Source organism: Agelaius tricolor, unplaced genomic scaffold (assembly GCF_023055355.1).
Source record: "Agelaius tricolor isolate 1412-34295 unplaced genomic scaffold, bAgeTri1.0.p SCAF_12, whole genome shotgun sequence".
Classification (NCBI taxonomy): Eukaryota; Metazoa; Chordata; class Aves; order Passeriformes; family Icteridae; genus Agelaius; species Agelaius tricolor.
Genome location: NW_027269272.1, coordinates 22,835,873 through 22,848,106, shown reverse-complemented (window position 1 = coordinate 22,848,106; position 12,234 = coordinate 22,835,873). Strand labels below are relative to the sequence as shown.

Sequence of the window (12,234 nt, the reverse complement as noted above, 5' to 3'; positions counted from 1 at the left end):
ACAACCTCCTGTGCTCTCCAAGTCTGGCATCTAACACCACCTCCTGCTTGCTGAGCTCCTGCAGCACCTCTGGGTGCTCTCAGGAGTCCTTTGGTGCCTGCTCAGCTGCTTTCAGAGCATCTGCATAAGGCAGCTCTTCCCAGAAGAAAGTGGGATTGAACTCACACAAAGCAAAGGTCCAGCCCTGCTCTAGAGGTGTGCCAGGGAGGGCAGGGAGCAGAGGGCAGGGCTCAGAGCCAGCACCTCCTGCAGCAGGGACACCCTGGAGCAGAGCAGCACGAGAGGATCTCGGCAGAGCTCTGGCTGTGCCTGGTGAAACGGGTCCAGGTGGCAGCGAGAGCCAGGAGCAGCAGTGAGTGAGTCAGGACCCCAGCCCTGCCTCCTGGCCCCAGCTCTCCCCTCCAAAGCCCAGAGGCTGGGAAAATCTGGGACGAGCATTTACGGGTTGGGCGCTGCAGCTGAGGAGCCAGCAGCGCGGGATCAGAACACGGCATTTTTGGAGCTGCATCTGCAAAAGCGGTTGCTGTGTTGGTTTTTTTTTTTTTTTCATTTTTTCCTTCTCATGAACTATTTAGATGTATTAAAAACAAGGTTTTATAAAAATAGAAGAGAAAGCCCAAATTTATCCCAGAGTGCATTTAAAGCACAAGTCCTGTTCGTGTAAGGAGGATGACGTAAGTGTACACAGAGGACAAATTGGACCTAAACACAGCAAATAAATGGGTGTTTTATTTCTGCTTTAAGCACTGCAATGAGCAATTAGGCTCAAAATTTCAAAGCTATTAAAGTGACTCTTAAAGTGACTAACTCCCGCCTAAGTCAAGTGAGAGAAAAACATAAAATCCTCTGAGACTAGGTATGTTAATGCTGATTAAATATTTATTAACTATTGCTATCTAACAAGATTTCAGCCTGAAAATTTCACTGCAATCTCTGAAGGAAAATAGCTTGGAACAATTTCAGTCACATATAAACAAAAGACTGCATTCTGCAACCCTCACTCAGGTAAAGCTCCCATTGCCTTCACCAAACAAAACCAGCAGGATCAGGTACATAAAAATAAAGCTAATTTTTCATAAGACCATATTTATCTGCTCAGCTGTAAGACCCTGTAGGAAAGAGTGGCATGCTCCATAAATGAGAGGTAAGTTATCTTTGATATTATATTTTTCTTATGCAATTTATTTCAGAGTAATTAAATTAAAAATATAAGCAATGAACTTACCCAAATTCTTTGATCAGGCAATTGGAACTGGGAGCAAAATTGAAACAAAAACAACACATTATTCCTGCATTGGAATCCTTATTGCAATCAATGTACTTATTAAGATTTTATTTAAAGATACTAATTAAAATGTTTTTATGAATGATTTATTGGACAGGGGTGTTCTCTTCCTAAAAATTACAATCCTTGTAATGGCAAATTATTGTGGAATGCCATTAAATGATCTAATTTTCATAGCTTTTGGGCACAGGGAGGAATTTTGCCCAGCCAGGGACAGGATACAGACCTCAGGGTTTATGTCTGTAAGTTCTATTTCAGAAATCTATTTGAAAGATCCATCTGTTTGCTGTCATATTACCCAGTTAAGAAACAATAAATTTTTGGTCCCTGAGATGGCAATTTTCTGGAATAAATTCAACAACAAAACCACAAGCTTTTAGGACATGAACAGTAAGTTTGTAAATATTTTAAATCCTGCCAGCAGAAAATGAAAACTCGTGGAGCACTCCCCACCTGTACTTTTACAGGGGTGAACAGGACTATAAAGGAAAAACAGCTTTTCTGGAAGCTGCTCCCCAGCCCTCCATAAATACCAAGCCAGATTCTGCCTATACAAACAGAAGGCTCCTTTCTATTCTATTAAAACTTTTCAAGAAAGCATTTTGACATTCACTTTTTTGACAGGACATGTGCTGGTGGTTTGGTTTTCTTTTACAACGTTCCTTAGTGCCTGTTACACTCCTGACCTCTGCATCGGCCCAGCTCACACCAAGTCACAGACAGCATCCCTCTCACTCAGGTAAGTGATAAAACCAAAGCCAGGCTTTGCCATGGGCTGTTTGTTCTGCTGCACAGTGAGAAATGTGGGTTCTGCAGAGCCAGCCCTCCCTCCTGCCCCTGGGGCTGGCTCTGCCCCACCTGGGCTGGCTCTGCCCCACCTGGGCTGGCCCTGCCCCACCTGGGCTGGCCCTGCCATGGGGAGGTGGCACCTGACACCTCCTCCTCACACTGACAGCCTTGGAAACAGCACTGGGACCTTCCCTGGGCACCAGCAAGAGATTCAACAACTCCCTGGGACGAAACAGGGAGGGTGGAATCATTCCCATTAGCAGGGAAATGCCCCATGTCTCCATTTCACCCACACATCCTCGCCTGACTCCCCGTTCCCCGGGTAACTCAGTCACACAAAAGAATACCCAACTACATAATATAATAAATACATAACATAAAATAATGCAGAAAAGAATATCCAATTCCATAAAAGAATACATAAAAGAACATCCAGCTCCTTTCCTGCCCACCACAGCCTAACTCCAAACATTGAATTTTACCCCAGCACCCCCTTTCCCACCCACTGACCACCCCACCTACCACTGGCATCCATCCAACCTGCAGCAACACCTTCAGAACCCCCAAATCCAACATCACTGAACCACTCTGAGTTACAGCTTCTGAACAGCTAGAGAGCACTAAGCAAAATAATCCTGCTTTATCTGTCAATGAAGTATCTAAAATGCCTTCATTTAAATAATTTTCTCATCATTTACAGCTGCTTAGCTGCTCTAACAGAATCATTGACTTGATGGGGAGGAACCAGTCTGTTTCACAGCAGGGACAAAAAGCAGATTGAGGTCCTTTGTGTATTTGTGCATTAGCACTATCTGCTATTAAAGGGGAATTTTCACTTGTGTTGCCAATTGGGCAGATTTACCTTATTTAAGGTAACTCAGCAGGAGGTGTTAAGCTGCTATTAAACCTTGCACATAAATTCTCAGTGATTTTAATACATCTTAAATTCTTATTTAATGCTTATAAATACTTACATAATGCCATAAGTACTCATGACATGTAAATACTACTAAATACTTTCATACACAATCCAACAATTTGTTCAGACATTGAAATTGGAAAGGGGTGTTGTGCATCTGCAATCATACATGCTATCAGCTGCTCTTCCCAGTTCTGAAGAAGTGGCATGTTTCAGAACATATTCCATGCAAGTTAGGACAAAATAACATAGGACTTCATTAGGAAAAAAACAAGTGGTAATTGGGCTGTTTTGCCCAGGAATTCAGAGGAACCTGAACCAGAGACAGCAGCTCATGGCTGTGTGCCTAAAATACAGGATGTGTAGAGGTTGACAGTACTAAGATGAAACAGCCCACAGTCAGCAAGGAGCTCAACTCTCTAAATACCACAGAGGATTTTATTTCAGGTGTAAGATTTAACTGAGATTTTTAGCGAAATTTCCTTGAGCAAGGAGGAGGAAGACGAAATGTGGGTGCAGTGCTGGTGAAGGAAAGCAACGTACAGTTTGCACACAGATTCTCTTCCTATGTCATATACACATCACAGTTGTTAAACTGTTTTAGGACACCTTCCTAAATGGTTTTCATCCAGGATTGTGGTCTGTGAACAAGCGAGCAGCCCTCATAAAGTCTCTCTTCAGGACTGGAGGAGCACGGATCCTACACACACTGCACATATTGCAGCTCACACCAGCTACCAAGAAACCATGGAGCATTTGCACTATGAGCCTTGGAAACAACAGGTGGAAACTTTTCTCTCTTTTATAAGAGTCCTTAAACACAATAAAATCCCTTTTAAAGTGGGATGCTCAGCTTTTCTGGCCTTACTGTGAATTTGCACCGACTCCTTGTAGTCAGTACTGACTCTCCTTGCTCAGAGCAGGAGAGTGCTGAAGACACAAGTGGCTGCAAATGTTGGTAGCTACGTTATGGTTTTGGAGGAAAATGGTTCTAAAAGACACACTCAGTTCGAATCTGGCTTCCTCTATAATCAAAACATGTTGTTTCATCTGCAAAACATCAAGAAGCTCAGAACAATGCTTACGCTTTTCCACCACAATGGTCCAGCAAAAACTGTGTGTTTTAGGAAATCCAAAAATGACTAAGGCTGCATTCATTTCTCTGCACCTGCTTTGAAGCATCAACAGGCTTGTTTACAACATCAAAATTCCCAAAATACTTACTTGTGGATGAAACAAGAATCCCGGGGAAGGTCTCAAGTATTTCTCTTTTAAAGCTTCCAGTGGGTCAGTTAGCTTTCTTTTTTCTACTCTGTAAATGTTAAAATTAGATTTGCTTGTGATGAATCAGTCACAGATATTAATAATCATACAGCTACTCAGGTTTAAAACAGGCAATTACACATCAAGCAATTTGTTTCTGGGAGATAACAATAAAAGATAAGGGAGGAGCTCAGGTCTTGATTCCCACACACAGCTCATTACTGCCAGAGTGGGGCTGGGAATCACCTTTAAAGTAGATTATACCATTTAATTAGGGAATAATCCCATTTCAAGATTATAATGGGAACCATTATAACGACTATAATGGGAACCAATGACTAACTACCAAGCACTTTTATACAGAAATTAGGCAACTGAACAGGCTCAGCACTAAGAGGAATTCAGGGGTCCCTTGAGCAACGCGTCCCTTGCCATCTGTCCAGACATGACATCACAGCTACCACCCTGGAAACCTCCCCTGTGCACAGCCAAGGTCAAGCAGGACTTGTAGGAACACCCTGAATCTGGGGTGCCAGCAACAAATCCTGCAATTCACTCGTGGCTGCAAAACCCAGCGTGGACAATTCAGAAACAGCATGGAAATTTGGGGATTTTGCTTTTTCTGTTACTGATATGCATGGTTTCATGGATGAAACGTGTTGTCCATGTGTAGAGGTAACTCATGGCAAAGGAAGGCTCAGTAATAACTGCCAGAATTTGTACAGATTTCATTAAAATCATGGAAATGTAGGCTCACAGAATGGCTTGGGTTGGAAGGGACCATAAGGATCATCTTGCTCCAACCCCTCTGCCCTGGGCAGGGGAGTTTGCAATGCAATTTAATTAGTTGGTAATGTAGGGCCATAAACCACAGATCATTATTTCCGCTGCTTCAGGCATTTTAAGTGAATATGACGCAAAGAAAACTTATGGTCTAACACAGATATCAATCTGGCATGAATAAAACCATCTCACTAAATAGCATCATATCCTGTTTCTTCATAATGCAGACTTCTTGTCTTATGCACCAGCACTCTCCAAAAACTTTGCCCACAGCATTTCTTTTTCAAGTAAAGTAATAAATTAGCATAATTTACATGGCAGTATCCTTTTTTTATAACAAGAGGCTGTAAAGTCAGTCATTTATATTACAGACGAATATTTTTATGGCTAATATTTCTCTAAACTAATTTAGATGCATGACTTTGACTTGTTAGAGATAAAAGTGGAAAAAGGGCAAAGGGGGGCTGACACACCCAGGATGCAGGTGAAATTCACATCCCAGTGAGATCCATCTCAGTTCTGCTGGGAAACCCCAGAAGGTCTGGATTTTACCACTGGTTTTTAAAATCTCAGCTCACTGACAGAGTGCACCTTTCAAAGCCAACAATGCTCCCACTGATTTCACAAGGCAGATCATGGATGGGGACCTGCACAGCCTGGTGGAGTGGAAGGTGTCCCTGCCCATGGCAGGAGGTTGGGATGAGAGGAGCTTTAAGGCCCCTTCCAACCCAAGCTTTTCTGTGATGATTCTATGTCTAAAGAGCCCACTGGTGAGGCTTTGTACACACAAGGATGCTGTGCCTTCATTTCTATGAACAAAATGCCTGAAGAAAACAACCCAGTGCTCAAATAATGGCAAAAAAGGGCAGAGATCATTCTCAGTTTCCTGACTTTTAACACATCTTAGGGCCGATGTGTTTCTTTGTTGTACTTGTGAGAAACTCCTCTTGAACTCAAGAGGAGCTGCTGAAGTGGAGTACAAGGGGTACTGTCATCCCCAGGGGAAGCCAGAGAAGGCAGAGTTTTGGAAGAAAATGAACTTCAGGCAAACCAGTGACATCAAATACAGATCAAATAAACAAACACTCAAAACTGATGCCAACTCAGAGAATATATTCAACCTTTGCATGAAAAGCTATGCAGGTTAAATTAATGACTCATGGCAATGAGGGCTTGCTAATTGCAGCACTGCCAGTCCCATGGCTCACTTGGAGCAGCTGGGATGTGAGGAGGGATGTACAGGTCAGCCTGTGGCCTGGGCCCCCCATGCCCTGGCAGTGCAATGGCACCTCCAGGGACACTGGGAGGGGCACAGGGTGGCAGCCCTGGCAGACCCCTCTGCCTGCACCAAAGGATGCTGAAAGGCAGCAGAGAGTCCTTTACCTGTATATGGGATCCATAAAGAACGGGGTGGGCCTGGCATGCTGCAGAGAGGACTCTGAAGCTTTCCTCTGCTCGAGGTCTCCTCCTTTCTTCTCTCCAAAGACGTGGTTTTTCCGAGGCTCAGCCTGCCTTGTGCTGCTGGCTCGGCTTCGGCTGCCCATGCTGAGATCCAGAGGCTGGTCCTGGCTGGAGGCAGAGGGGGCTGCTGGCTTTGAGGGGATGGGAGTGAGTGGCTTCTCCTCCTTACGTTTTATGGTGAGGTCAAAGGGAGACTCAGAGCTTCCCTTTGGGATCTTCTTAATTTCACTGGGTGATTGGGGCTCCACTTTCAGGGGTAACGGTCTCAAGTCTCTATCAGGAAATGGATACATTGACTGAGAGAATGCTGGAAAAAACGGGAGGGGAAACATGGAAGGGTAAGGTAAGGCTCCGACTTTTTTGTCTTGCAGCCCCACAAGTCCTGTTGAACCAAAGTACTTTTCAGCAATAGAAGCAATAGCCTTTATAGAATCATTCACCGCTCCTGACACCGCAGTCTGCTCCTCTAAGGATGGTGAGAAAATGGAATGATTGCTGTGGTCTTTCTTATTATTTATTGACGCCAGGCTCTGCAGAGAGCTTACTTTGTCTTTGAACATTTTACCATTTTCTTTAAATTTCTCTTTCTCACTTTCAATGTCACTTTCCAGATCAGAGCCCGAGGTGGTTTCCAGGTCACTGCCACTGGGGGTACTGACATCGTCAAGGTCAAGGTCACTACTCTCTGACTGGTCACTGAGTTTCTCATGTGGCCTCTCTTCAGAGGACCCTTCTGGTTGAAGCTCCACTGGCTTATTCTCCCCTACTGATGGTTGTTTATTTAGTGCCTTCAAAATATCCTGGGTGGCTGGCAGTATCTGAGGATTTGTCATGAGGGGACTTTGGCTTTTGTTTGTCTGATCTGCGCTCGGAAGTCCTTTAACAGGAGAACTAGTAGGTAGCAAAGGTGGCCTGTGGTACAAGCCTGAAGGAAACAGACCAGGGAAGCTAAAAGAAAATCCAGGAGCTGTTGGAAAGGTAAGACCAGCAGGATGCCTATTGGCTCCAAAATAGTCAGCAAGGCCCGGATTTGCATGATTCATATTAACCATGGACGTTTTATCCATAGCTGGGGTTCCAGGAAGAGAAATGCCTTGGCCAAAAAATCCTCCTGCTGCAAAATGGTTCTTGCCCTCACAAAATCTCCTGTGTTTATTTAAGGAAGACGTAGTGCTGAACATTTGTCCACAGTCTTTGCACTTGATTTGGGTTCTGCAATCAGCATGCATGCGCTTATGACGACAAAGGTTTGAAAACTGAGTATAGGATTTATGGCAGACCTCACCTGTATGTAAACAACAACAACAACACATCTCAGGCTTTGTGGTAATTGCCCCCACCCTCAAAGTTGTGCAAATAATACCATTTTTTTTCCCATCAAATGTCAAAGAGGAAGCCACAGGGAGAGGTCTAGGTGCACAAATGTATAAAAGCAACTGTACTGTCCAAAGTAAGGCATCCGAGCAGAAAAATCTCAGAAGACAGAGCCAAAACCCACTCCAACCAAGCAGAAAAGGTCTGGAATCACTAAAAGACACACTCTCCTCGTTTGCTCTTTGCACTGCACAGTGCTGCACGTTCAGTACCATTATTCCATGTTGCATTAGCCCCCAGAGCTCCCCACGAGCCACGACCCTGTGCTGTGACCCCACATGAACCCACAGTGCTTCATGTGCTGTGACCCCACATGAACCCACAGTGCTCCTGTGTGAGAGCACAGGTGTCTTCAAATGCCATCCATTTATGTCACTATTCCCATGTGAAAATGAATCATTAAAATAAATATTTGCAGGACCAGACAGAGATGAAGCTGCCTCGCAGAGCTTTCACTCTGCAAGAATAGGAAAAAGGTGAAGGAGGAGACAACCAGGTATTTCCTATTTCCAAGAATAAATGTAACAAACATTTTTTTTCTACTTACGATGAAAAATTTAATCTCATGGAAGTCCAGGCTGGAACCTGGAAAACCTCAGTACTCTCATATGTCCAATGCATTTCTATTCATGCAATGTATACAGTGCTCACAGGTGCCAGTAATGCTAAATTCCACATCTTAATTTTCCTAGTCTTAATATTGCTTATTTGCTTCTTGCACATGACAAGATAGACCATATTTCAGCAACAATTTCCTTTAAGAACGAAACTCTCTTTATTTGCACATCTGATGCTCAGTAAGAGACTGATGAACTTCCTTTCGAACACCTCTGGGATGAGAATTTCAGTCTCACAAATGCAGCATTTGGAAGAAAGCCTGGGAACACACAGGGGAGCAGATCTGCCTTGAGGTCAGGGCCTGATCTAGCCTGTGACCCTCTGCACGCTGGAGCTCAGCTTCCAGCAACCTTCCACAGTGGCAGGAGGCTGGAAGTGGTCCCAGTGGTGCAGAGTGAGACACTACAGAGTCAATCACATCACTGAGGCAAACAGGATTTTGCAGGCTCTTGGTTTTCTGGCTGCTACAAACCTTAGGAAGCAAACCGGGGCAGCAACCAAGTTAAGAGTCTGTAAGTAGAAGTGGGGTTTGGAAGAGGGCAGTGCTTAGTTCCCCAGTGACTTTTTATGTCCCTTCTTGGCATCTTTGGGATGAGCAGGAGCATCTGGCTGTGCTGTGCCTTGTGCTTTTCATTATGCCAAAATTTGTCTGTACCTCTGCACTACCTTGCGTCTCAGAGTATCACCTCCAGACTTGTTTGAAAGCAAGGCAGCACCACTATCAGCAAGCACTGTTAGCCCTCTGCAATAAATCCTTTTTTTTTCTGTTCTTTTTTTTTGTCTCAGCCAGGAAAAAGCATGTGGCCGCTTTATTTTTTTATTTAATTTCTGTGGTATCATAAACTCTCATCTTTCACACATCAAAGCCGCACAACAATGCGCATTGTGTATTCCGAGGCCTTTTTAACAATCATTTTCATGACTCGAGACAGTCTGACATAATTTACAATGGCTCTATTTTAAGCCTGCAGAGGAAACTGAATTGAATGTATCCCATCCTGCACTCTTGGTTCCCATGAACTGCAATCACGTCCTCTAACTTCCACTCGCACCGGGGCCCGCGCTAACCTTCCTGCTCCTCCAAATCCCTGCCCTTGAGAAACTCCACCACTTGTTGTCATCTCCTGACTGTTTACCTCTTCAGCAGCCTGCTCCATATCTCACCAACAATGCTGCTATTGTTCCCGGGCCTGATCCTGCCCCATCCACCCGTTTTTCCCCTGTTCTCATCCCACTCTGACATCCCCGGGACAATTCGTGGGGTAAACGGTGCAGGATCGGGCCCAAACACAGGAAATTCGCAGTGTGGTAATTCAGGAAGGAGGTTTGTTTCTGTGTATCAGTTACTGTTCCTGCTGGAAATCTTCATTCACAAGGAAAGGCAAGAAAGAAGAGAGAGAAAATCAAAAATCGAGTGAAAAATAGACAGGTAAAAAAATGGAAGAGAAAGAAGTAAGTGACACAAGAAGGATAAGAAGAGATTATTCTGGTTTCTTGAAAATGCTTGGTTTTCTCTTGTTAAGTAGTTTTTGTCGCTTTAAAAATAATTTATTTGCCTATTTAACATAGATATACTTTTATATAATATAGAATTATTTATCATTAATTTTTGCTCTGATTTTTCTGCAATTTTCTCCTATTTTTAGCTTAATTGCAGGCATAAGATTTCTGTTCCACACTCCAGGGTACAGAATCAGGCCCCTTACCTTCACTGTTGAGGGGCTTTACACAGTAATTTCCCCCAGCTCCCACCATGTTGATCACAGAAACCAAAATTAAACTGACCCAAATGGTGACTCGAGTGTTGCATCCATAGGTTCACACAAGCTGGATATTATGAATTTACTCCTCTCCCATGTCTAAAGCAGGATAGACCATATGCATTTTTCCAGAAAAAATAAATATCTCAAACACATGCATTTCTAATGATAGGCTATTGTAGAATTAAAAAGAAATCATGTTTTATGAACTTTTGATCTTCTACCAGGTTGCACTGAGGTCCTGCTTCTTATTCACATGGCTTTATTAAAGATAAGGCTTTGATCAGGTTGGCTGGAGTGGCAAAGGACTGAAAAGAGGGGTATTGGCACAGATTAGGTCTTCCTAAAATCTGGAAAGTTCTCCCTTAAAGAACAGTGGTACATTATTAAACTATTATTCTCCATTAATATGGAGAATAAAGTCAATAGACTCAAGAAATATTCTACGCTGGAGAAAAAGAAAAAATATGCACTTAAAATTTTAAGATATCCTTACAGGCTATTAAGAGAGATGCAAATTAATAATTTGACTAAATGCATTTTATCTCAGTTTTAAAACTAAATGCAATCTATAATGGCAATACCATTAACATAAGTAAATATTTATTATTATAATCTCAGCAAACAATTAACAGGTGAACCAACAATTTACCTTTTCAAGCACTGAAGTCTTTTAAAACTATTTAATGAGGTGCTGCTTGCTCAAGGTGCCTCTTGCATTTATTCAACAAGCATTCTATTTAATTTTTAGGGCTGGCAAAGGAGTTTTGTGCCCAGGTGGCAGTCCTTGCTCCCTGGAGTTCTGTTCCTCTTGGGGACTCTCACCTGAGCCCAGGTGTGTCACAGCATCAGTGACAGGCACACCCAATGCCACAGTGACTCTGTGTCTAATCTGACTGTGACACCTCCATGGATATTCCCAAGGACTCCTCAGATAAATTTGTGTTATAGGATCTACCTCCTTTTCACCACATGCCTTAAACTTTTGTAGATGGGGGGTGGTTATCAACTTTAATTGTTTCCATGTACGAAAGCAACAGAAGCTGGGTTTGATTTCTGCTGTTGCACCTTATTACACCCTTTAAATCTCACTGCCATACTTTTTAAGCAACTAACTTGTAGAGAAGCTCCCCTCCTTGCAGCTTTTACTGCTCTGCAGACCTCAGGTTTAACACAAACCCCCAAGAATTGCAAAAAATTAATTTCGTGCCTATGCACTCTGTACAGTGATTGTCTCTGAACCCCAAATTAGCCAGCAGTTAAGTTTGCATATTTTCTGCTTATTAAAAAAATTACTGTAAGTACTATTTAGAACATGTTCAGCCCATTGTGGCATGTGGTTTCTATTTGGGGAGGCTGGAGATTCTGTGAAGGCAGTGAGTAATTACCTTAGTGTTGGTGAGTTTTCACTCAGGCTTGGGCGGCACACTGTAATGAGAGACAGTTGCCATAAACAGACTGGTACGAGTAAATCACGGTGTGTGGCCTTCTGGTGGAAAGCAGGTATCTGCTCTAGGTGACCCTACCTCACTCTCACAGCTCAGCAAAGCCAACCAAACATGTGGTCTCCAAACCTTTTTGTTCTGCAATTACACGGCTGTTACCCATAGGTTGCTCCATGGGGTTTCATCCCTCACACTGCATGTGAAGAATACCAGTTGTTGTTTTGATTTATCAGAAAAAAAAAAAGAGCAACAAAAAAGCATTTGAGAGATTATTTCATTCATGAGGGGTTCCACTTAGAGATTTCTATGTAGAATGTTGCAAAAGGCCTACCTGAGGAGTCCCCACCTAACCAGAAGTTAGTTTCCTAATTAAGTGCAATCATTAATCTGCAATCAACTTTAAAAATTATTAGTGATACTTAACATTGGAACTATTATACATTTTCTCATTGAAGGAGTCCAAACCAAAAGTATTACTAATCCAATGGCAGGTTACACATTTTGCACAAATGAGTTGTTTAATACTCCTCCTCTTGA

At 43.0% G+C, this 12,234-nt stretch overlaps 1 protein-coding gene across 6 annotated transcripts in view; it reads right to left on the bottom strand.

Annotated features, from left to right (window-relative positions):
• The window catches only part of MECOM (MDS1 and EVI1 complex locus), a 48,411-nt gene that overhangs the window by 17,833 nt on the left and 18,344 nt on the right, over window positions 1-12,234 (bottom strand). For 2 of the 6 annotated variants that reach the window (XM_071438103.1, XM_071438104.1), the window contains exons 7-9: window positions 6,423-7,785; window positions 4,218-4,305; window positions 1,226-1,252 (exon numbers count right to left, since the gene is read on the bottom strand). In XM_071438103.1, the coding sequence (XP_071294204.1) occupies window positions 1,226-1,252; window positions 4,218-4,305; window positions 6,423-7,785 (1,478 nt within the window). The remainder of the gene's footprint in view (window positions 1-1,225; window positions 1,253-4,217; window positions 4,306-6,422; window positions 7,786-12,234) is intronic. The other 4 variants (XM_071438105.1, XM_071438106.1, XM_071438107.1 and 1 more) reach the window with 3 other exon arrangements.